This window comes from Eufriesea mexicana, unplaced genomic scaffold, assembly GCF_001483705.2.
Source record: "Eufriesea mexicana isolate 0111107269 unplaced genomic scaffold, ASM148370v2 scaffold11095, whole genome shotgun sequence".
In the NCBI taxonomy this organism is placed as follows: domain Eukaryota; kingdom Metazoa; phylum Arthropoda; class Insecta; order Hymenoptera; family Apidae; genus Eufriesea; species Eufriesea mexicana.
Window position 1 is genome coordinate 155,867 of NW_016918729.1, and position 23,220 is coordinate 179,086.

At 33.9% G+C, this 23,220-nt stretch overlaps 1 protein-coding gene across 2 annotated transcripts in view; it reads right to left on the reverse strand.

Annotated features, from left to right (window-relative positions):
* LOC108553541 (Rap GTPase activating protein 1) overlaps positions 1–23,220 on the reverse strand; it is a 171,719-nt gene that overhangs the window by 132,057 nt on the left and 16,442 nt on the right. The window contains exon 1 of one of the 2 annotated variants that reach the window (XM_017908487.1): positions 19,072–20,065. The exons of the other annotated variant lie outside the window; for it this stretch is intronic. Coding sequence (XP_017763976.1) covers positions 19,072–19,218 — 147 coding nt within the window. The 5' untranslated portion in view covers positions 19,219–20,065. Of the gene's footprint in view, positions 1–19,071; positions 20,066–23,220 lie in introns of those variants that run through there. 2 annotated transcript variants of the gene reach the window in all.

Here is a 23,220-nt window from a genome sequence, read left to right on the forward strand (position 1 = left end):
TCGAATTACATCTTCACAACGAAGAAACCTTCGAGAGTCCAAAGGGTTAATATATTTTATATTTATTGTTTACTTATTATTTATCCATCTGTCTTAATATATTTGGTATTTATTGCTTATTCATTATTTATTACTTATTATTATTTATTTATTATATATTATTATTTATTAATATTTATTTCTTAGGTGGAATATTTCGTAATTGCGATAGTTACTCTTCTGCTATCTTTCCAGAAAATATTCTGGATTAATCGTTGGAATTATAATAATTATTTTATATTTTTAGAAAGAGCTTTGAATTAATTGTTATATTAATTATTCAATTATGATAGTCGCTTTATAATGTTTTAAAAATATCGTGGATTCACTGTTGTAATTATAATAATTATTTTATATTTTTAGAAAGGGCCTTGGATTAATTGTTATACTAATTGATGCAATTATGATAGTCGCTTTGTTATCATTCAAAAATATCGTGGATTCACTGTTGTAATTATAATAATTATTTTATATTTTTAGAAAGGGCCTTGGATTAATTGTTATACTAATTGATGCAATTATGATAGTCGCTTTGTTATCATTCAAAAATATCGTGGATTCACTGTTGTAATTATAATAATTATTTTATATTTTTAGAAAGGGCCTTGGATTAATTGTTATACTAATTGGCGCAATTATGATAGTCGCTTTGTTATGTTTTAAAAATATCGTGGATTTACTCTTGTAATTATAATAATTATTCTATATTTTTAGAAAGGGCTTTGGATTAATTGTTACATTAATTGGTGCAATCGTGATAATTACTTTGCAGCCCTTTCAGAAAATATCGTGAATTAATTGTTATATTATTATAATTATTCCATATTTTTAGGAACGACCTTGGCTTACAATTAGTTGTAATTATGATAATTTTACTGTCATCTTTTTGTGAAATATCTTGGATTTACCACAGGCTTTTAAAAATTTCATGCATTTGAATAAATAATTGTTTGAAAAATTGGTTGCTTTTATCAACTATGTCATATTAGAATATAGTAATCTCTCGCGTTGTAGGAGTAGAGCTCCGGGTGCGGCTACTTTAATCGGTATTCCCGTTTAGTATTTTCATTTATGACCTCACTACATTGTTTTCCATCGACTATTTCTTGCGATATAATGTATCAACTACTTATTGAAAACGGATACTGTGCCGCGCCAATATTATCGTAATTTTTGTAACGCGTTACGTTATATAAACGTTGACTCAATTTTTAAACCGTTTTATACGAACCCGTGTTGTAGAAACCGTGTCACAAATTTCGCGATACGTTATATTACACGAACGTGTGTTACATAAACACTATCACAATTTCCACGACGCGTTGCGTTAATTCGTGTCATGTAAATAAGGTTGCAATTTCTGTAACGAGCTACACGAATCCGTGTTATGCACACACTGTCAATAAATTTTATGACACACTTTTCGAAACTGTATTACGTCAATATTGTTACCAATTTTGCACCAATTTCCCTTTTAATCGCCACATATGAAAAATCGGAAAATCAACGAAAATAAGCTTATCTTATTTTTCACCTGTAATATATAATTATAATACAGAATAGAATATTCATACTAATCAACAAATTATTCTATGCGTTTATTCACATGATGTCTCCTCTAATAATAATTATAACAAAGAATAAAATATTCGTAGTAATTAAAAGAAAATTATTCCGTGCATTTACTTATACGATACCTCTGATAATTATTATAATAAAGAATAAGGTGTTCGTAATAATTAATAATTAAAAAACATTACTCTATACGTTTACTTATATAATGTCTCTTCTAATAATAATTATAATAAAGAATAAAATTTGTAGTAATTAAAAAGAAATTATTCTGTGAATTTATTTATATGATATCTCCAATAATTATTACAATAAGGAATAAAGTGCTCATTTATAGTATTTATATTATTCTATACGTTCACTTATATGATGTCTCCTCTAATAATAATTATAACACAGAATAAAATATTCCTAGTAATTAAAAGAAAATTATTCCGTGCATTTATTTATACGATACCTCTGATAATTATTATAATAAAGAATAAGGTGTTTGTAATAATTAATAATTAAAAAACATTACTCTATACGTTTACTTATATGATGTCTCTTTTAATAATAATTATAATAAAGAATAAAATTCGTAGTAATTAAAAATAAATTATTCTGTGCATTTATTTATATATCTCTAATAATTATTAAAGAATAAAGTGCTCATAATAATTAAAAAACATTATTCTATACGTTCACTTGTATGATGTCTCCTCTAATTGTTATATAAAAGTTATAATAAAAGAAAAATTATTCCGTGATAATTTATTCTTATATTGTTTTTATTATTAAATATTCAGATCAAACATCTCCATAGAGGAAAGTATTCTTTGAAAAACTCTGAAAAGTTTCTTCTACAATATCATTTTTTTTTTTTTTTATTGTCGTGTGAAAAGCAACCGAACGTTCAATTGTGATAAACCGTTAGCTGATTACGATCTCTAGAAGAATTTATCGTATGCTTGTAAAGTATCATCCTTACTACACGCGGTTAGCATAGCAAAAAGGTCTGAAAGAAACGGATTAAAGAATTTTTTCCGCTGTATTTGCTTTTTCAGTGACCTCCAACTTTCACATTACCAATACACGAATACCAAATTGCATTCGTCGAAAGGTATTCGTCAGGTTCTCCTGAAAAATTTAATCTACGTACAATATATCTTTTACGTGCTGGAAATTACAGAAGTAATTACAAAATTGGTCTAACTGGGTAAAAAAAATTAGAAAGAAAAGAATTTATTACCTATTTCGTAATATTAAATTCCTATTTTATTTATATTGAAATAACGAAAATCAGTTTTGAAATGTAATAAGAAATTGAACCATTACATCGAATTATGTAATTGAATCTTAATTAACTTTGTAATCAATGCAAATTCGAAATTTTGTGTGCTGCAAATTACAGAAGTAATTACAAAACTGGTTTAACTAAATAAAAAAATTACTTATTTATCTTAAATAGAATTTTCAAAAATTCGAAACTGTGGTTAAATCAAATTCTCAAAAATTCAGCTCCACTAACTCAAAACTCCCAAACCCAAGCAATCATTGTCAGAATAATAATTTATTTATTTACTTAAACATAAATTCCCAAAAATTCAATCCCAATAACCCAAAACTGCCAAATTCAATCAACCACAGCCAAGAATAATTATTTCTCGATTTATTCTCGGGTTAATCCCCCTTTCCCTATTTATTTACAAGATTTACACATTTCTCTACATACAGATCAACGACAATAAAATAACAATGCAAAACGCTATGAAAAGCAATATCACAATGGCACGCTGCTCGATATTTTGAAAAACCTGCACATTTCGTCACGGCAACGCCATTCCTCGACTCTGACCGGTGCCATATCGTTACTCATGGTCGCAGCGTCCTCGGAGAACGAAACTCGGAAAATTATACCATTACCGAATCGCGATCATTCGCGTGGAATGCGAGGATAAAAAGCGACTGGATCTGAAAAAGGCGCATGTAGAAGCAGGCGACTCCTTTCCCGGAGTGCTCCTTTTAAAACTAGTCCTCGCTATTACACGCTCGGCTTTCACGGCTGCAACCCCTCTCTCGGTTCCCCCACCACGTCCACGGTCCCTGTCCCCAACGATACAACGGAATTTTATCTTTTGTAACTGTGCAACGTTCTCTCTACCGCTACGTGTCTCACGATATTTTCCCTTAATATTTATCGTGTCCGAGAAGGGACGAGACGCGGGGAGGGGAGGGGGGAGAGGAAAATGCGGAGACCAACGTTGTCCTACGGGGACCTGTAAATGGAATATTTGATATTGCATGAGCAGGAATATGAAGCTGCAAGAGGTATAGAATGTATTCTGGCGCTCTTAGCGTGTCACGATTTTCTGCTGCGCGCGTCTGTAATTGTTCTAGCATTTTCATCGCCGGATAGCTGTGCATATTGAATTTAACCCTTTACACTTCGCTCGCCATTTAATCGAATTTCGGAAATCGATGGTAATTTATATACTGAATTTAAGACAATGTGCACGAGGTATCGAAATCGAATAATTCTACGCGTTAATTATTATACTGTTTATTATTTATTATTATTGGGAAAAATATCGTCGGCTTTATGACAGCAAATCTTTAAATTTCTACTCTTCTGCAGTGAAAAAGGGTTAACCCTTTGCACTCGAGAGGCGCCCTTCAGTCGCCATTTGATAAAATTTCGAAACTCGATATTAATTAATATATGAAATTTAAAATAATGTAACAGTGTGCGAGGTATCGAAATTAAATAATTCTACGTGATGATTATTATACGATTTCATATTTACTACTTAAAAAAGTATCGTCAGCTTTATAGCAGAAAATTTTTCAACTCCTATTCTTATTTAGCCAAAAAATCGTCGTGTGTAAAAGATTAATATATCCGAGAAACTTTAATTTTTATTCTTTTCCTTATATTTTGAAGGAGTATTTTAGAAATTTTGGAAAAATTTGTGGATAGAAATTGAAACCAATTTCTTGTACGTTTTGTAACAGTTAACAAATTAATATATTTATATAATAATATTTAAATATTGACATTAATTTGCAATATAATATTTTAAACAAAAAGATTCACACTATCTAGAAAATTCTCACACTGTTATTAACCATGTTTACTATTTGACGATTCTCATGTAACTATTTCATTCTGGCAGATTCTTCTAGACATTTTTTAACAAAAGTCATAATAGATTCCACTCGCATATATTATATTTATATCATCTCAAATGACTTTCATTTATTCTACCTCAATACCATTCACACATATAAAACCTACACTCATACTCTCATAAAACCAATACTCAAAATTTGGTAACTGTTGAAGGTATGTGATTAATTTTGTTTATTTTGGAATATTTTGAATAAAGAAATGGTCAAATTAGTACATAGGTACTATTTCATTTATTTTAATTATTTGATCTGCTTTGTTAATTATGTTTATTTTATTTGTTTATTTGTTGAACCTGGCTTATTTTTGTTTATTTGGGTATACTTCAGCAAAGAAGTTGTCAAATTCGTATGTAAATACTATTTTTTTTATTTTAATTATCTGATTCACTTTGTTCATTTTATTTATATTAATATTTATTACATTATTATTTTCCTTTGCACTATTATTGTTTATTTATTGCAGACGGATCATTAATTTTGTATATTTCAGTATACTTTGGCAAAAGGATGGTGAAATTGGTATGTAAATACTATTTTATTTAATTTAATTAATTAATAATAATTAATTTAATTAATTAATTATTCGATTCACTTGTTCATCTTGTTTACTTTATTTGTTTATTTACTGCAGCTGGATCATTCATTTTGTTTACTTGGGAATACTTTGGCACAGAAATGGACAGATTAATGTGCGTACCATTTTGTTTATTTATTCATTATATTCAATAATTCGATCAATTTATTTTAGTTCTTTGATTATTTATTTAAGGTCATGTCCATTCTGAAATTATTAATCACCATAGTAGCTATAAAATATTGTACACGTATTATAATACAGTGTCCCAAAAAAATATATACACACTTGACGTGATTATTTTAAATGGGTTATACCTAGAAAAGAAAAAATAAATTAGAAAGAATAAGATGTTAAAGTGTGTATACGTTTTTTAGGGACACCCTGTATAATACAATATTATATTACACGATATAAAAATGGCAATGAAATGGCTTAAAAGAAAGATGGGAAATTTATTACCGTATTCAATTTAATATATCTATATCCTTATTTAAACTTTAATATGGGAAGAATAAAATTTCCGAGAAATTACTATCTTCCTGCCATTCAATTTTTATTCAATCACATTTACGTAAAATGTGGAACTTTTAATGAAAAGCATTGTTCTACGTCCTAATTAAGGAATTATTCAATATGAAATACTTTGCTTTGAAGCAATTATATTAAAATTTCTGTTACACACTTTACTCTATACGATATATTTCACTTCTATGACAAACTTATATTCTTTTAATACGTTTTTATTTCATTCCACTTTTACAAGTTCAATAAATTAACGGAATTATAATTATTTCACGAAAATGTGTCTTAATATGTGTGTTAATCTTATGTGACCATGAGATTAATTAATCCCATCGTTCGAGGCAGCCTCATTGCAAATAATTTTCGTTCATTTACAAAGGTAGAATATGCACGAAAGCCCTCTGATAAAGAACATAATACAAATATTTTTATCAAATAATATAAATTTCTTGTCACGTATTCATTGATAGCACGATAATTTATATTTTTGTTATTATTTCAATATTTTATTTTTATTATAACTAATAAAATTCCATGGTTTCCATGCCTACAAAGTAACTGAAAATATGAAAACTATAAAAGAATTGAAAATAATAGTGAGAATTAATGTTGTAATTCCTTAAATTGAAATTACAGAGAGTTCATTGTAATTCGCAGGGAGCGAACTGTATATAATTATATAGCGAAGAATATATATTTTATTATTAGTGGAACGTACACTTATGGAAATACAAACGAAGAATGTAGGTGTTAGTAAGAGTTATAACGATTAATGTGCTCTAAACTGCTTGGGGTTTAGAACTGAATAATTCCATAAAATAGAATGCCTTTTAACCCTTTGCACTCGACGATTTTTTAACTAAAGAAGAGTACGAGTTGAAAAATTTGTTGCTATAAGGCTGATGATATTTTTTGAGCAGTAAATAAGAAATCGTATAATAATTAACACGTAGAATTATTTAATTTCGATACCTCGCACACTGTTATATTATTTTAAATTTGATATATTACTTAATATCAAGCTTCGAAATTTTATCAAATGGCGATTAAAAGACGCCTCTCGAGTGCAAAGAGTTAAACTCAAACCAGGCAGATGACCTCTCGACGCTAGCATAACAACAAAGGTCCTTGAGGCCCAAAAAGACCCAAAAATCTCTACTGGCCTGTAACGTCTAACACTTGACATCATCGTTACACATCTATAGTTTATTCCAACAATTAATAATTTATAATTTAATATTCTCTCAATAATGTATACAATTTAATATCTCTCTTTAACCATTTGCATAGGAGAGGCACCTCGCAGTCGCCATTTAATCAAATTCTAAAGGTCGATGTTAATTAATATATCAAATTTACAATTATCCAACGATGCGTGGAATATTTCTTATTTATCGTTTTGAAAATATCGTCGACCTTATGGCAGAAAGTCTTCGAATTAATATTTTTTGAAAGACGCCGAGTGCAAAGGATTAACACTTAGCCGACCGATCGGGGAGATCTCCCATTTTGACCTTAGCAACGCGTTTCTCGTTTTCGGTTATTACTTACACTACCTCCATTTCGAGTTGTTCGCAATTACTGACGAACTGCTTCTATAAAGCACAACATATAATAAAATTCACCAATTTTTAAGACCCCTTATTCGGGTTCCCCGAGCGCGGTAGAAACCGTATAGTTCGCTCTGGAGCATGAGATCGGCTAAGTGTTAATAGGTACCTGAAGAAAGTGATACTATATAAACTACAGTTTTGTCATTATAAATAATAATATTAGGTGTCTCAAAATTCACGAAAGATTTGAATCTTGCGCCTATTTCACTAGTCTTCGAGATTAAGTCTTCGAATTACTATTTTTCTGCAACGAAAAAATCGCCGAGTGCAAAGGGTTAATAATTCATACTAAAAATAAATAAAATTAGTAATCGATAGATTTTAAATATTTAAAACTGACGCTAAACCAACAAATTTATAAGACAATTGCTATCTAAACATATCTTATCCTCTGAAATAAACGACGATATATATGTATAAAGCTGGGAAAAATTGTTACGACTAGTAACAAATTGCGCGATAAATACAAATTATTATAGCAGTATAAATTACGAGGAGAATTTCGAACGGGCATAGTATGAATAGCGCATTGGCGGCCATAGCGACGGCTGCAGCGCGGACGTGCACAGGCCCTAATCTTTTACCAAGCGCATGCAAATGAAGAAATTTCAACGGGCGAATCTAGTTGTAGCTATTTATGAGTCACAACTGTTTTCGCGATGCATTGAAGGCTACCTCCGGGGTTACGCGAGATGAAAGCGTCCCAGTCGCTTCTGAAAAGGAAATTTGAAAGTGAATGGAATGGTCGATACAAAATGCAGCTGCGTGGGGCGTCGTCGAGAGTGCGGCTGAGAAAATGCAGGATTTTATAGAAAATCGAATAAGCCCGGGTCAGAATGGCGATTTGCCTGCAAAAAATCCCACTCCATGCACACAAGACGAATAAACTATCGAATTACCGGTTTAGCACCTACGTTTGTACCCAAAACCCTTAATAATGACCAGTAAGTACCTTCAGGTACCTAACAAAGCTAACCACTGGTTAGCCAAACAACGGATCAAATGATTGAATCTATTATAAACTATATATAAACTCTAAATTCTGCATATAATAAGCTAAAAGTTTCTCAGACACCTCTCAGAGTTGACCACTAGCCAAGACTTGCGACAGAACAACGATTGCTACCTCTGAGAACTTGGATTCAGAGCGTCTGTCACCCGAGTGTTGACATTCAGATAATTTCTCACGCATATATTCGCTTTCATAGACCTAGATGATCTGTCATAATCCCTGTGAGCCTGTCATAATCTACAGAAAATGTATCAATAACGATATCCCGTCAAAAAGACGATGAATTTTAAACGTGACAGCCTAAAGGTGTACATAGGTTCCTGGGTATTTACATGGGAATTGAGGTGACAAAGAACAACAAAGACCTGGGTAAATTATCAGAAGAACAGACAGGAAGGTCTAGACTCGGAGTTGGCCACATAAAAGTCATCCACCGTTATCTAGACCATTCAAGGACTTGGCAACCACCAGCATGGACTATGATATTACTCATGAACCGCTTAAATACGGTACACCACTTGTTAACTGTATTTCCCAGAATGCATTGTAACCAACTTGGAATTGGTCCACAGCTAAAAGACATGTTTAACGAGGATGAGTTGGAACAAATTTTAAACGCGAATGCAGCAAGAGGTACTCGAGTACCTGGCTATTGACGCAAGGATTAAGGTGATAAGAGAAGACAAAGATCTCTGTAGACTAACAAGGAAAGACCAGATAAGGTCTAGACTTGGAATTAGCTACGCAAAGATCATCCATTCTACCTGACCTGACCCGAGAAACTGACAGTTACCTGCATGATCTGTAATTAAATAATTACAATATCCTGTAACTAAATTGCTACTGTGCTATTCAAATTCTAGAATACATCAAAATCAGTAGCAGGTAAAGTGACCCACAACCAAAAGACTTTGCAAGGAAGTCGAAATGAAATAAATCTCAAATACGAATGAAAAAGGGTACCTAGGTTGGGTACCTGGGTATTAACATAGGAAACAAGGGTATTAACAAGGAAAAGGTAGATTACCAACGTGTAGACTTGATATCAGCAACACAAAAGACATCCACTTATGCAATATTATTTAGACTACCCAAGAAACTGGTAGTTATCTGCACAGACTGTAATTGGATAATTACAGAAGACCAGTTGCTAACAGACTACCTAAAGTGCAGTACTGAAAAAAAGTCCTCTGAAAGCATGCATATTGAAGTAGTCATGACACAATAGTATTTCATAATGGAATCATAAAAATAGGACTCAGGAATTTCGATTATTGGTCAAAAGAGTGACACGTGCAAATGGTATAGACAATGATATAGTCAAAGGTAGCAAACAAAGGATCGAGCTATAGTCCAAGGGGTTTGTATCTCAACAGGGGTCACATGGCACCCCAGGGTGCCAGACACCGGATTTTCAAGCCCACACGACAAAGTGGAACAATTTAGAGCCTTCAAATTTCTATAAATTTTATACAAACAAATCTATCTATATTTTCTACAAGTCCGAACTATCAGATACGAAGAACATAGTGAAAGGAACCCATACAGAGAATACCGATGCCCAGAAGGGTGTCATAATCCAAAAAGTGGCTGACAAATCCTAGTCTACAGAAGATCAGACGTAACTATCTGACATAAAACAAGAAAAGTACCTACATAAGTTATTCCACTATTAATATCACCATATGCCATCGAGAACCTGGAAACAAATTCCTGAAGCAGCACGGAACTCGCAGAGACCGAGCACACTTCACCTATCTAGCCATCTCACACTCACAGCCGTCAGACAAAATACATCGGAACTGCAAGACCAACCCACTTCTAGAACACGTGCTCGTCCAAGTTAGGACAAAACGGATGCCAAACGTGAAAAGAGTACACTCGAGTATAGCCGGCTATTGACATAAGAATTAATCACTCGGGAACGGGCTGTGTTTTCTCCGAGAGATTTAACGGAACGCGAACGTTGTTAACACCGTCACGCGAGCTGAAACAAGGCGGACGAGTGGAATCAAAGAATGGAAATTTCTTTATGCCAGGGATTAGTCGTAAAGCGCTAACGAGCTCCGTAACGGAAGATCGTTCTTCCTAGGCTAGCTAAAAAGGAAACCAGAGAACGCCTAAGCACGCATACGAGATGCGGATGGACAAAAGGCAGCTCCATTTAAATCGCTAATGCGTAGATCCAGCGAGGAAAGATTGTTAGCTAAATTACAGCCGGTCTATTACGTAAATTATTATCGATCTCAGTGTCACGGTAACGCCAAGTGGGCAGTACCAATGAATCATGCCGTGCAGAGAATCGACTATTTCGAGGGCATGACGAGTCCTTTGTCACGAACCTACCAGCGTTGAAAGCTTTGTCATTTATTATGCAAAATTCGAGGATTTATCTTAAGTCTTGCCCCAGTTCCCTCATGGTACCTCTATATTTATCGATCATGTGTCGGAATGCGTTTGACGGTGCTAAATCAGACGGAGCTACCGAATCAGAGGCACTGAATGATTCTGGGTATTGTATTCGACTGCGTTTGACAAAATTAACGTTTCTGGTCAGATGGGAACATGGTTGTGTTATGTATACCTATATTTATCGTTACTATCGTCTATGTATAGTATGTTTAACTAGGTCTAATAGTAAATGATTTACTTGTTACTGTGCCTACTGTCACAATTATTAGGGGTAGATTGCACATCAATCTTTTAATTTTCTAAATTTGAATTTTATCAAATTTTGAAAGTCAAAATGGTGACTGTGGTCTATAACAGGATACCTTTTCAATTTTTATTTACTTATTTATTTATTAATTTATTGTAAATTTTTCTAGGTATCTTCTATATATTATTATTATAATATATTTGCACGTAATTTCATTTTTTCTATGAACTATAGTAAATCACGATTTTTTTTTTTAAAAAATAGTGTATTGACTCAATTTCTTTATAAATCTTTGCTGACTATAGTTAAACAAAATTTCTACTCTTTCTGGATTTAATATAGTTCCTTCTTTTATCAACTTAAGTCTCAGATACACTAAACATCTTTCAGTATAGGCTTTTATTAATCGATTTTATAATTTTTAATTATATTTTAAAAATATTTTAATTATTTTTATTATAAATAATCACTATTTTTAATTATAATTAATCACTATTTCCCAAAAAAGGTATCAGGCAAAGGATTCTCGAAATTCTAAACTTTTGTGGATACTTAACATTTCTCACAATTTAAATACCCTTATTGCAATAATTAATCGTCGCAATTAGAGTATGGTACCTACGATATTTTTGGCTAAAAAGGGATACGAATTGAAAAATTTTCTACCATAAAACCGACGATATTTTTTGAGTATTAAATAAGTAATCGTATAATAATTAACACGTAGAATTATTTAATTTCGATACCTCCCATACTGATATATTATTTTAAATACGATATATTAATATCGAGCTTCTAAATTTTATCAAATGGCGACCGAAAGGCGCCTCTCGAGTGTAAAGAGGTTAAAAGATGAAAATAAAGTTCAGAAACGAATTTTTCAAAGTTATGCTACAGTCTGTTCCTGATTACTGTGTACAGTATCTCCGATGAAATTAGATCAAGATATCAGACGCGAGGGTCGATACAGCGATTATCGATGTAACACCTGCAATACAAATTAGCGGACCTTCTCCATCGATAAGTGCCGTTCATCGTGGAGTGAAACGACGTGCCAAGGTCTCACGTTAGGATCGCATTCGGTTATTAAACGCTCAACAAGGAATTCTTGCCAATCAAACTAGTTGCAACTTGGTTCGTGTCTGAAGGGGAACTCAATCTGTTGATGAACACGTGCTGTTACACCGTCTAACAGGCGTTAGCTTCGTGCTCCTCATGGCGATAGATCGAATCAAGGAGATCAAATGCGAAGATTCGAACCTGTTTTACAACGAGAAATTCATTCCGCGATATTGCAAATGCACGATACCCACGTGAGTCACTCGAGTGAACGCGTTCGATTTACGATCTTTGAAATCAATTTGCTAGTTTTTTAGCGAAGTGACAAGTCGTTTGCGGTTTATAAATCTGCATGAATTGCAGATTTATCGAAATGTCGCGGAAAATTGTACGTATCACCTGTGTAATACAGTATTGCTATAACACGGTATTCCTGCAATACGGTAACTCATAGTAGGGTATTGTTTTATGGTTCTTTTACCATGGGGTAGTTCTATGATATGATATTCCTGCAATATGGTACATCTATAGTACAATATTTCGGTAAAATGGTTCTCTTATAAAATATAATATTCCTATGGCATGGTATCCCTATAATATAGTACTCCTAAAATATAATATTTCTACAACATAATATTCCTATAATATAGAACTTCTATAGCACAGTATTCCAATAACATAGTACTCCTGTAGTACGGTGTTCCTGCAATACAGTATTCCTATAGTATGGTATTCCTAGAATACAGTACTTCCGTAGTATAATATCCCTACAATATAGTACTCCTATAGCACGATATTCCTATAATATAGAACCCCCATAGTACAATACCTTTACAATATAGCACTCCTATTGTACGGTATTCCTGTAATACAGTACTCCTATAGTATAGTATTCATGTAATACAGTATTCCTGCGATATAGTACTCCTATAGCACGGGATTCCTATAATATAGTACCCCCATAGTACAATACCTCTACAATATAGCACTCCTATTGTACGGTATTCCTGTAATACAGTACTCCTATAGTATAGTATTCATGTAATACAGTATTCCTGCAATATAGTACTCCTATAGTACAGTATTCCTGTAATATAGTACTCCTATAGTACAGTATTCCTGTAATACAGTACTCCTATAGTACAGTATTCCAATAATATAATATTCCTATAGCATGGTATCTTTACAATATAGTACTTCTACAATACGGTATTTTTACAATACAGTATTCCTATAGTACGGTATTTCTACAGTATAGTATTCCTATAGTACGGTATTTCTACAATATAGTACTGCTATAGTATGGTACCACTCCTATACGGTATTCCACGATATTGCATGGTTACCCCATTGTAATTAATAATGTATAGCACTATATTCCGTACTTACACCGTACCGATACCATATTCCTATAACATCGTATTCCAAGAACACAGTATTCCTATAATATCGTATTCCTACAACGCGTTATTCCTATAACATGGTTCTCATACAATACAGCAGTCCTGCAGCAAAGTTTGAAAGAATCGAAGAAATTAACATCGTCACTTGATATTTTTCATTCCAGCAAGCATTGTGTGTTGTCTCAGACGTACGTGTAGAATTTTAAAATATTTGAAATTCCTTTCTAAATCGCGTTGTATTAACCCTTTGAACGTGAATGTTTTTTCTTTTTTTAGTTATAGGAAAATAGCATCTTTCCTGATAAAAAATCAATGACATTTTTTGCAACTGATATAAATAAAAATCATACAAAGTTTAACGAATTTTATTCTAATTTTTGGTGTATTCCTACATTATAAAAAGTTCTAACTAACTATTGTTCGTTTTAATAAGTATGTTTCTTCTAATTATTGAAAGAAGATAGTACACGTTTATAAATCTTCATTTTTAAAATTGTTATATGGTATATCTGTGTTAAAACAACGAAGAAAATAGCAAGTACGTGAAATTCGTAGACTGTAGATAAATTGTGTGATAAACCACTTTGCACTCAGATATAGTTTATGTTAATAACGATGTTAGATATGTGCAAACTTTTCATGCGAAAATTTCGATTCTCTCGCGAATTTAAATAAATATCGCGTTACTGAAATTAATTTCTATACTCACTTTCCCCTTTTTAATTTGATTCCAGATAGAAATCGAAATAGACTTTTAATCGAGTAGATAAAATTTTTACACTTTACGCACCGATGTGAGATAACTGAATGTTGTATATTCCGAGGGAAAATATTTCATAACTTTCTATTTACCTAAATACGAATAAAATCGCTGGCGATAACGATACTCATGGGAATGATAGTATTCACGTGCATCGAGATTTCTCGTTCCCGTTTTCATACCTATATTTTCCCCTTGATAATGAATTACTAATTGTTACAGCAAATTTTTATTTCGTATTATAAACAATCAAGATGAATAATGAATTAACTAATTTGATATATTCAATAAAATACATATATTTAAAAAATTAATTTTATTTACTGACAAGAAATAACTGAAAATTATAAATTTTTTAGGAAAATGTCTCATAATTCCTAACCCCCTTTTTTCTTTCTTTCTTTTTTCAAATAATTAAAAATTATAAATGTTTTAGGAAAATATCTTACAATTTCTAGCCTCCTTCTTCCTTTTTTCTTTTTTCAAATAACTATAATTTATAAATGTTTTAGAAAAATATCTCACAATTCCTAGCCTTCTTTTTTTCTTTTTTCAAATAACTTTAATTTATAAATTTTTTAAAAAATCTCATAATTCCTAGCCTCCTTCTTTCTTTTCTTTTTTCAAATAATTAAAAATTATAAATTTTTTAAGGAAAATATCTCACAATTCTTAACCTTCTTTTCTCTTTTCTTTTTTTTAATATAAATGAAATTGTTTACAATAACGATACACATGAGAACAGTGATATTTATATGGAGCCAGTGATGAATGTTTGGTAAAACGATAGGTGTGTAAAGGAAGGATGTATGGCCACCCATGGTTTAGGGGTGGACGTGTCTGAAGGTCTCTCAGGAATGGCTGCATAGGGTGAAAGAAGTAAAGAAACAGAGAAACACAGAAAGTCGTTAAGAATCGTCAGGACGTATTATATACAATTCATACAGAGTTCACATAATCAAAGAATCATAATTAAAGGAAAATATTTATTCCTATTAAACAACGACTATTGCGATGTTTCAAGTGCCTTGTTTACCAATCCCAGAAAAAATTATTCTTCAAATTAAGGAATATGAAATTATGCCAATTTCTTATTACAAAGAAACAATACGTTGGTGCATGTTTCTTGGCGAAAACAAGCACTCGGAATATTCAGCAAACATTAGCATCCACGACCACGCAATGCAATAACAAGTAACCTTTTCAAGTCAATAGAGTAACATTATCTCGTTAGCAAACAAACTTGTTTATGATGATTCACAAAATCAACTACTGAAATTCTTCAAATTTTATTTTTATAATTGCAAGATATCAAGTATCATATACTCCTATCCTACATGTCCTATTTTTCTATTAATATTTTGCAAAAGAAATTGCATTTATTGGATTAAAAAAAAATTGAATTAAAAGTAATTGAATTTATATAATTTCCGTAAATTTAAATCTATGTAATAATTGTAATATGTGTACATAAATTGTAATGTGTACATTTAAATTTATGTAATAACTCTAATGTAATGTGTAATGTGTGAATAAATTGTACTGTGTAATTTTAAATTTATGTAATAATTGTAGTGTAATGTGTAATGTGCAAATAAATTGTAATGTGTAAATTTTTATTTATCTAATAACTGTAATGTAATGTGTAATGTGTAAATAAATTGTAGTGTGTAAATTTAAATTTATATAATAATTGTAATGTAATGTGTAATGTGTAAATTTAAATTTATGTAATAACTGTACTGTAATGTGTAAATTTAAATTTATGTAATAACTGTACTGTAATGTGTAAATTTAAATTTATGTAATAACTGTAATCTAATATGTAAATAAATTGTAATGTATAAATTTAAATTTATGTAATAATTAATATTCATCAAACTGAAAAAACAGATCATAATATATTACATTTCAAATTGCTCGAATCTTATATTTTGAACGATGAGGTATCAAGTATGGCGCATCTAACGTGCCCCAATGTTTGTTCACGAACTACAAAAAGTAATTAGATTACTTATTCAAACACTGTTATCGCTCGACAGGCTAATCCAACATCTAAAAAGCCTTAACATGTTACACAGAATGTCTTGACTTTCTTTGAAATAAATTATATCCACTAATTTATAGTAAGTTTTTTAAAGTCGACAATTTAAGCTTCAATTTCAGTGTCAGTACACTTGTATATTGTACATATTGTACACTTATCTGAAGAGGTGACACGACTAGAAAAATGAATTTATTTAAAAGTGTATTTACTACTCTTACGTGACCTTTTATTCTACGATACTAGTAGACACAAAGCTATTTAAATTATTTAAATTTTCAATAAAAATATCGAATTCAACTACATTTAATAATATCAAATATCCTTTATAGACATTTATACTCTTTACAAAGTATACCAAATGTAGTAAAATGGCCTCTAATAAATATTAAAACTGTCCTCGGATATATACTCTAATTCCTAAAATAAATCCTGAATAATCTCCCTTTGCTCGTATAACATGCTCCCATTCCATGTTACAAATTTATCTTCAGTACTCGAGTCACAGATTTATCTCTTAAAACGTTCGCATACAATCAACATTGCACTTTCTCTTACACGATTCCCTTAAAAAGTAGCTACTGGCCCGGTAACATTCTCGTTTAATGTACGTTACAACCTACCATTCATGCCTATCTTACATAACCTCGAATTTACACAGTGACAAATGGTATTATTCTCGAGCACTTGACCAAATAAACGTAGATTGACAGCCAGGTTTTACAATGTAATCGGGAATTTCCCAAATATCTCAGAAAACGAGCCACCGAGCCGAGTACCGAAGGATAGGAAAGACAGGTAGAAGAATTCCCGCACAGCGCCATCTACAATAGGATTATCGGTGGGATCGGGCACGAAGAAGCAGGCAGCGCTACGCGGCACGCTGCTAATAAGTCTCGCTTTCAAGACCTTTAAACAAACTTTAATTCGCATTCGACGACGACAAGTGTAATTCTTGCCAATCAGGCCGAGTTCGTCTTCGGCAGGGATTAAAGTGCCTGTCGTCGAGAGCACGTGCTGGCGAGTCGTTAAAAGCGAGCCTTTAACTCGTCGGACGACTGAGGCCCTTCGAGTAATAATGGCGAATGTATAGGTTTTCGCGTGTAGAATGCGCGCGACCCTTATTCACGCGTGTTCCGGGCGAGCATCTTACGCGCACGTAACCGACCAGTTGGCCGGTCATGGGAAAATAGGACTTTTTAAATCGTCTCGTGGCGCAGAACGATGGAGTAACGGGTTGTTAGAGGAAAATTACCGCGAAGCCGATCTTTGTGGTTACAGTTACCGCGCTCGTTTCTCGCCGTTGCTCCTTTTCTTTCCTTTCCATCCTCCACTACCATTGCACCTTTTCTTTTGTCTCGATGCCGCCGCTAGAGCACTGCTGCTAAAGTCTTCTGCTACTTTTCCTTCCGACCGACGCAAGAGCTTCACGAGTTCGCGCAAAAAAAGGTAACAACGGTGTTACGTTTCTCTCTCCGATGCGGACGTGCCACACAGCGTCGAACGACGCACGAAAATGAAATACGCGGAAGTGCGCATGCGCGGTCGAAGGGAATTAAGATCGCGAACGGATCATCCAGGAATGCGCAGACAACGCATCGAACTGTTACGCGCAGTGGCTCGGCCATTATTGCGTTTACCGGTTCGATTGGCGATCCCGTGTGTCACTGACAATGCCAACCGGTCTCGTGTAATTGTTCCGAAGTAGCCGTGGAAGCACGCCCATCGTGGAATTCGCTCGTTATTCGCGAAATCAGACGAGTTATTTCGGTCAGATCGCATGCATTTCGCAGACACGTTTATACTTGACGGTTACGTCTGTACCTTTGCCAAACGACGGAAAGTTTCGGCGAGTTTAATTTCGTCCGATGTTGCTTTTCGAGTTTTCGTTACCCACACCCGAAATTCCCTCGACTACGCTTTGTTTACGAAAATGAACCACGTAAACAATAATGATCGCAAAGTTACCGTGAACGAGAAATATACGTACCGGCTTCGTCGAATACGAAACTGCGCAACACGTAATAGGTTATACTTTATCTGCCCTCTGTCGATTATACGCGTACATTCGATATCGATAATAACACCAGATGAGAGATACGGGAATTCTTACGTCTTTTTTTTCTTTTCCTTGACTCTCTATACGAACGTGAAATCGAATAAAAGTTTCATCAAAGAGCAGTCGAATAAAAAAAAAAAAAAAAAAAAAAAAAAATGGAAAATATAAAAAGACTATAAAGTATCACTCCACAATGATAATCCTTACAAAAAGTCTCATGGAACATATGTTCCATTCATAAAATGAAAGCTTGCCAGTAAGCTATACAATATTTTCCTTTCATAGGGCTGCATCTGTCGACGGGAAAACTTTTGTCCGATCAGATGTGATCGGAAAGATCATCCAATCCCCTAATCCTAAAGAACAGCCATCCTAATTCCGAATTTCCAATTTAAGTAGAAAAAATAATAGTAACGAGAATAAAAATATAATAGAAAAGGACAGACGCGTATAGGTTAGTTCCGGTCACTTCGATCGTGTCTAAGTCCGACACTTAGAGAAAATTCACGTAAGGCAACAAAAGGACCAATGAAATTGCCGGGTCACTGCAGTGATTTTCTAAGAGCGCGGGAAAAACTCACCTGTGATATAAGTTTCGGCAGTGTGTGTGTATGCGCGTGCGCATGATTGCTGTGTCCTGCCGAAGATCGTTCGGTGTTGGGCCGTTGTTGCTGCTGTTGGCCGGCATCCGATCTGAGATCGTGCCTCCACCTCAATACACCCATCATAACCGCCTACTGTATCCTCGATTGCGCTTTAAGCCTCTACCAAACGCGTATCCTTTTAACGTCCTCACTAGGGGAACTACAGTTCGATCTCGACTCTCCGACCTAACCTAACGCAAGTGTTCTGTTGCACCCTTTACGAGGCTACGCTGATCCTCGAAATGCTAGACACCACGACGTCGAGTATCAGAAATTTGACTCCGTACAAGACGGCGCACGCCGCACGAAAATTCGCCCGGTACATATGCGATACTTTCGTGCACTTGCCTTTCTCTGTTAGAAAAAACGCGCGGGAAAAACTCTTCGAAAATAATACGTATATTCGTCTGCCGTGCGTATGTACGCACCGACGGAGCTCGGGGATTTCAACACACCGGGCCGCACGTAAATATATATCTTCCTCTGCGACTTTCAATCAACGCGTAACTCAGCACTCCTTGCTCGCTGACATTATTCGCGTGTAGAACGCGTGTGAGAGCTCACCAGAAGACTAAGATCCCACTCGATCGTGGTTCACTTCGAATTCGATACGGCTGTTCATTCCATCACTGAAGTTCACTGTCATTTTCATACTTGGATCTCGTAACAGTACAACGGGTAAAACTCACAGGATACCACTTAACGGTGCGTGTCACTTTTTCCCGACTATTCTAGCTTCTCTGTTCGTCGCCCAAGTTTCGATCAAGCGAGCGAGGTCAGAATAGAAAGTGTTTACACCGTGGGCGCGTTCGGCAGACAGGATCGTGTATACACGCACGTATATATACACATAAACACACGTAGAAGTGCGAGAGCGAACGCGTACTAACAGTTCGGTAACGTAGAAGTGCAGGAGCGCGACTGGCATCGAGACCGTACGGTTCGAGGCTTGCCTCGTCTGCCGTCTCTGCTTCCCCTCCGCCCTCCCCTCCTGCCCCTCTACGCCCCGTACTGCTAGCGGCTTGAACGTCCTGCTGTTCTTAAAACTCCCACCATCCTGCTATCGTGCCGTGAACAAACGTTGCCATGGTCGCCATCAAACGCGTAAACTCGGTTCCACGCAAACTTCGATCATTTTCTTTCCTCGAGATTAACGATCGATCCACTCGATCCACGCGTTTTTTCAATTACCTCTCCCAGAAAACCGTTGCTTCTGACAGTGCGCGTAATTTTTACCCACAGCTGCGCTAGTGATATACTACGTTAGTTAATGGCCATCTAATTCGATCTAATTTTCGAACGTGACCGCCAAACGATTTATTAGCGAATCGAGTATTATCTTAAATTACAGGTTATTATCGCGCTGAATATTTTTCTCTGCTATTCAAACGTTCGAACGGGGTTTGAAACATTTCTATTCGACTTCGATCGATTTATATTTTACGTTCTTCGTGTTTAACCGTTACGGCCGAGCGTGGTTTCGAATTTCACCATGCCGAGACTTATAAATTCGCGTAAACCATTCGAACTGAAAGTAAAGTGCTTTCTCCGATGTACATTGTAGTGCTTGTTATTAATCGTTTATTAATATCATTCGTGATTAGAAATAGCCTAGCAGTGTTGTTAAAGTAGATTCTTGGAAACTGAAATTAGGGCTTATTTCGCAAGCCGATTAATATAATTTTTTAAAGAGAAATTACAAAATTTCCAACGATCTTACTATAGTGTACGAAGTTTTTGGAAGTCTTATTTCGAGCGATATATTATTAACGTCTGAATAATCTTCTCAAACTACTTTAATGCGGAAAATCGTTGTATATAATTGCAATAAAAATCGCAGAAGATAATTTCGCGATTATATAAAGGAATTGTTATCGATGCAAACGGAATAAAACTCCCAATGATTACGATCGATACACGTCTGAAGTTATCCGCTGCTACTTTTGCCTGTCTTAACTCCTTGTACTCGAAGGTTTTTCGCTATAGGGTAGTAGCGACTCGAAGTCTCTCTGCCGCAAAACCGTCGCCATATTTCGCGATGTAAAAAGACGTTACGTATAAATTAACGTAGAACTATTTTATTTCAATACCTCGCGTACTCCCGCGTTATTTGAAATTTAATATCGAGTCTCGACTCTTCTAATTTTGCGAAGTGGCGACTGAGGGTCGCCTCTCGACTGTCGGGGGTTAAAATATCGTACATTACGAATCGAATGCTTCGTTAGCAGATAGCAGATAAGAAATAAATAATTACCCGTTGGTTAACTCGAGTGAAATATTTTGGAACGCTTTTAATATCTCATATTCTCCATAAGAATTACGCGAACCACGTGTTCCCGTGTGCATACAGGCGATATGCATAAATTTCTCGATACTATTGACAATTTTATTAGTCCGGCTAATTGCTGGCTTTTCAGTGGGAACGTTCGATATTTTAATATTTGGCCGATAGAAACGTTCTGGATTCGATTAGCCTCGATTAAAACAAAGTTAAGGAAACGCAGTGCCGAAACAAAATGTCGGGGCGACATCTGTCGCGTTTCCAAGCATTGATTATTAATTTTACGCTATAATTGTGCGCTAGTACTCTCGTTAGAATCCCTGAAATACTTGAATGTGAAATTCCCTCCGCGAGGGGAGCATCTCCCCCAGGATGCTTTTGTTCGACAAGCGTCGGCCCTATAAGTTCAATCCCTTCAGTTTGATATTTCCAGCAATTTTCAACCGAAAGAATAACATTCGTCTCGTTTAGCGAGCTATTATGCAATTTCGTTATTCGCATGAAGCATATTCGCGTGAAAATGATCGACGAATTATCATTAACTACAGCCATTAAAATTTTGCAGCTACTGTAATTAATTGCAGCTCTTTCATTCGCGAGATAAAATCAAACACCGTGAATTGAACTTATAATTTGGGATAATCTCCTCTTATACTGTCTTAATTTACTATACTCGGCTTAATAACGAGCAACGAATTAATCATCTTTTTAAATCGTAATTAAGTTACGTTAATTTGCAATAACTGCGGAATTTCGAAAAATTCGCAGATTCGATTCTCGTCGAAATTTCTATCTCGCGAATTCTCATTTACGAATGAAATTCTATCATCTCAACATTTTTTTTTCGTTACGGTTATGCTTGTATAGAAATATGAAATTAAAAATTTTTAATTTTAAATATAAAATTTTGTTTCGGTCGGATAAATTAATTATGGCGGGAAGTCAATAACTTCGCGAAAATTTGTTTAGTAATTTTATTGAAGTTTTTGATACTTCGTTTCAGCGTGCTTTTAATTCCAGTTCACAAAATTATGGCGAACTTACATGATATCGCTGTGGTATATAAATTTCACAGTGTCGTCGAAATTAATGACATTAGGTATTGGGATGTTCCTCTGTGTATCAAGCTCACTAAACCTTGTTTGCTCTACCTACTTTAGGGGATCGTGTTAAAAGAACCATTAATACTGAAAAGACCATTCCTAAATAAAATGACGATAAAGCGCAAATAGTTTTACACGTGCCGAACCTAACCTATAAAAATGCCTCTGTGTTCTTTTTTAAGTTAAACATAGAAACTATAATTCAAATTGTAATAAAAAAAATTGAATGCTCGATTTTTCAAATTAAAAAACTAATATTGCAAAATATATTTCAATAAAAAACCAATTAATGAAAAAGATATGTGATATATACCTAACATTGATATATATTGATATAATTATATGTAATAAATTTTCATAATACATTACAAGGTAAGAATAGAAACAATATTGCAAAGTGTATTTAAATAAAAAATCAATAAAAGAAAGTTTATATGATATATAAAATATTAATAAGATAATATAAACTGTTAATGCGATATCTTGCTTCTAGAAATAAATTCACAAAAGATATTTCTATTCAAAGATAACAAAGAAACAAACCTTTGAAAACATTCGTTATTAAACGTAAGATTTCACAAATTAACTCTTCCTGCAATTACGATGTCTCAAAGGAAAAGCAACGACGTTAAAAAAAGCAGGAAGCGCCCCCATTGACGGAACGCAGCGCAAGGGGCTGGCAATCCGCGAAATAATCGAAAC